The sequence below is a fragment of the Diaphorina citri genome, unplaced genomic scaffold (assembly GCF_000475195.1).
Source record: "Diaphorina citri unplaced genomic scaffold, Diaci psyllid genome assembly version 1.1 scaffold3443, whole genome shotgun sequence".
Taxonomy (NCBI): Eukaryota; Metazoa; Arthropoda; class Insecta; order Hemiptera; family Psyllidae; genus Diaphorina; species Diaphorina citri.
In genome coordinates, this window is record NW_007380850.1 from 1 (window position 1) to 1604 (window position 1604).

At 35.5% G+C, this 1604-nt stretch overlaps 1 protein-coding gene across 1 annotated transcript; it reads right to left on the reverse strand.

Annotated features, from left to right (window-relative positions):
- Positions 1-253: 253 nt before the first annotated feature.
- LOC103520298 (craniofacial development protein 2-like) lies at positions 254-662 on the reverse strand (the record flags this gene model as incomplete). The annotated part of the gene is made up of 1 exon (XM_008485385.1): positions 254-662. A coding segment is annotated over exon 1 (409 nt), but the record flags the coding sequence as incomplete, so codon positions are not given.
- Positions 663-1604: the final 942 nt, after the last annotated feature.

A 1604-nucleotide genomic window follows, 5' to 3' on the forward strand; every position in this document is an offset into this window, starting at 1 on the left:
GCATCCGCACCAGGATACGTCTTAGAGTTCTTGATTGAGTTTTTAAATCTCTGATTGACGAGTATGAAGTCTATTTGATTTCTAAAACGATCTCCTGGGCTCTTCCACGTGTACAGACGTCTTTTGTGATTTTTGAACCAAGTGTTAGATATCCAAAACTCAAAGGTCTCGCAAAACTCAATCAACTTTTCTCCTCTTTCATTTCTCTTACCTAAACCAAATTTTCCGACTATGTTTTTGTATTGTGTCTCACCAACTATGCTGTTAAAATCTCCCATTATCATTGTTCTCACTTGTCCTTTTCCGTTTTCTTCAAGAATTTCCTCCACTTGTTTATAGATTTCATCAACTTCCTCATCCTCTGCGTCTGATGTTGGCATATACACCTGTATTAAGAGAGTGTCTACAGGGATAGTATTGATCTTCATGGCTATTACTCTATCGCTCCCTGGAATGATTTTCATGATATGTTTCTCCATATCTCTTTTGTACATGAATCCTACTCCTCTCACCTTATGTTCTCCGCCTTTATACACTATCTTATACTCATCATACTCTGTTTCACCTTCTCCTTCCCATCTCATCTCACTCATACCTAATATACTCAATTTACATTTCTCCATCTCTCTTTTGATATTTTCTAACTTCTCCTGTTTGTTCATGGTTCTTACATTCCAGGTGCCTATTCTCATGTAGTTTCTCTCTTTCCCTTGTACGTTACATGGTTCGCCTAACAAGTTGCTCACCCGGGGATCCGAGTGTGAGCATAACCCGGAAATATTTATCTTATCAGGACTATCCATGTTAAGTAAAGGGGTGCCCGGTGGGACAAGGAGGTTTAGGGTTAATATTCTAATACCTAAATTGATTTTAGATTATCAGCCCTCAAGTGGTGGTATTCTTTGCCTTCCACGTATTGTTGATGGATTTTCTTGTATTATATCATTTCCAAATGTATAATTGATGTACTCAATCATACAAAAGGAAACAATACAAGACAATTATGAGCATTGTGATTTCTTTTACACCATTTGCTTAGGTGAACTCGGGCCGTGAGGTCGTTAATCCCCAAATACAATCCATTAAAGTGACTTTATTAATCTTCATATTGTACTTCATATTCAGAAAAACAAAACCTATAATTAATTAGATACATAATTATGTATCAATTACATAATTATGTATCAAAACAAAAATAAAACTATCTATACGTCTTAACTATCTATACGTCTTATGTAGGTACCTATATCTAAAAAAAAAGAGGTGACACTATTATAAAACCTGTCAATCACTCTAAAGAATAAAATTAAAGAATGGTTGATTTTGAACCTTTGAAACAGAACAATAGATTTATTCCCACGCATATAAATATGTATTGATATGCCTAGCGATTGTATTGATGTTTTGAAAGATCGTAACGGGGGTCCCGTTCAACTTTAGGGCCCTAAATTTCAATCAGCAACGTGCCTTGATTTAATGAAGATGTGTACAAAATTTCATCAAAATCAGACCAGGCAATCCGAAGTTATAGCGGAACATACAAACAAACAGACATCTTAACCAAATGCAAAACGGTTGAGTTAAAACATAGACCTCACTATCGT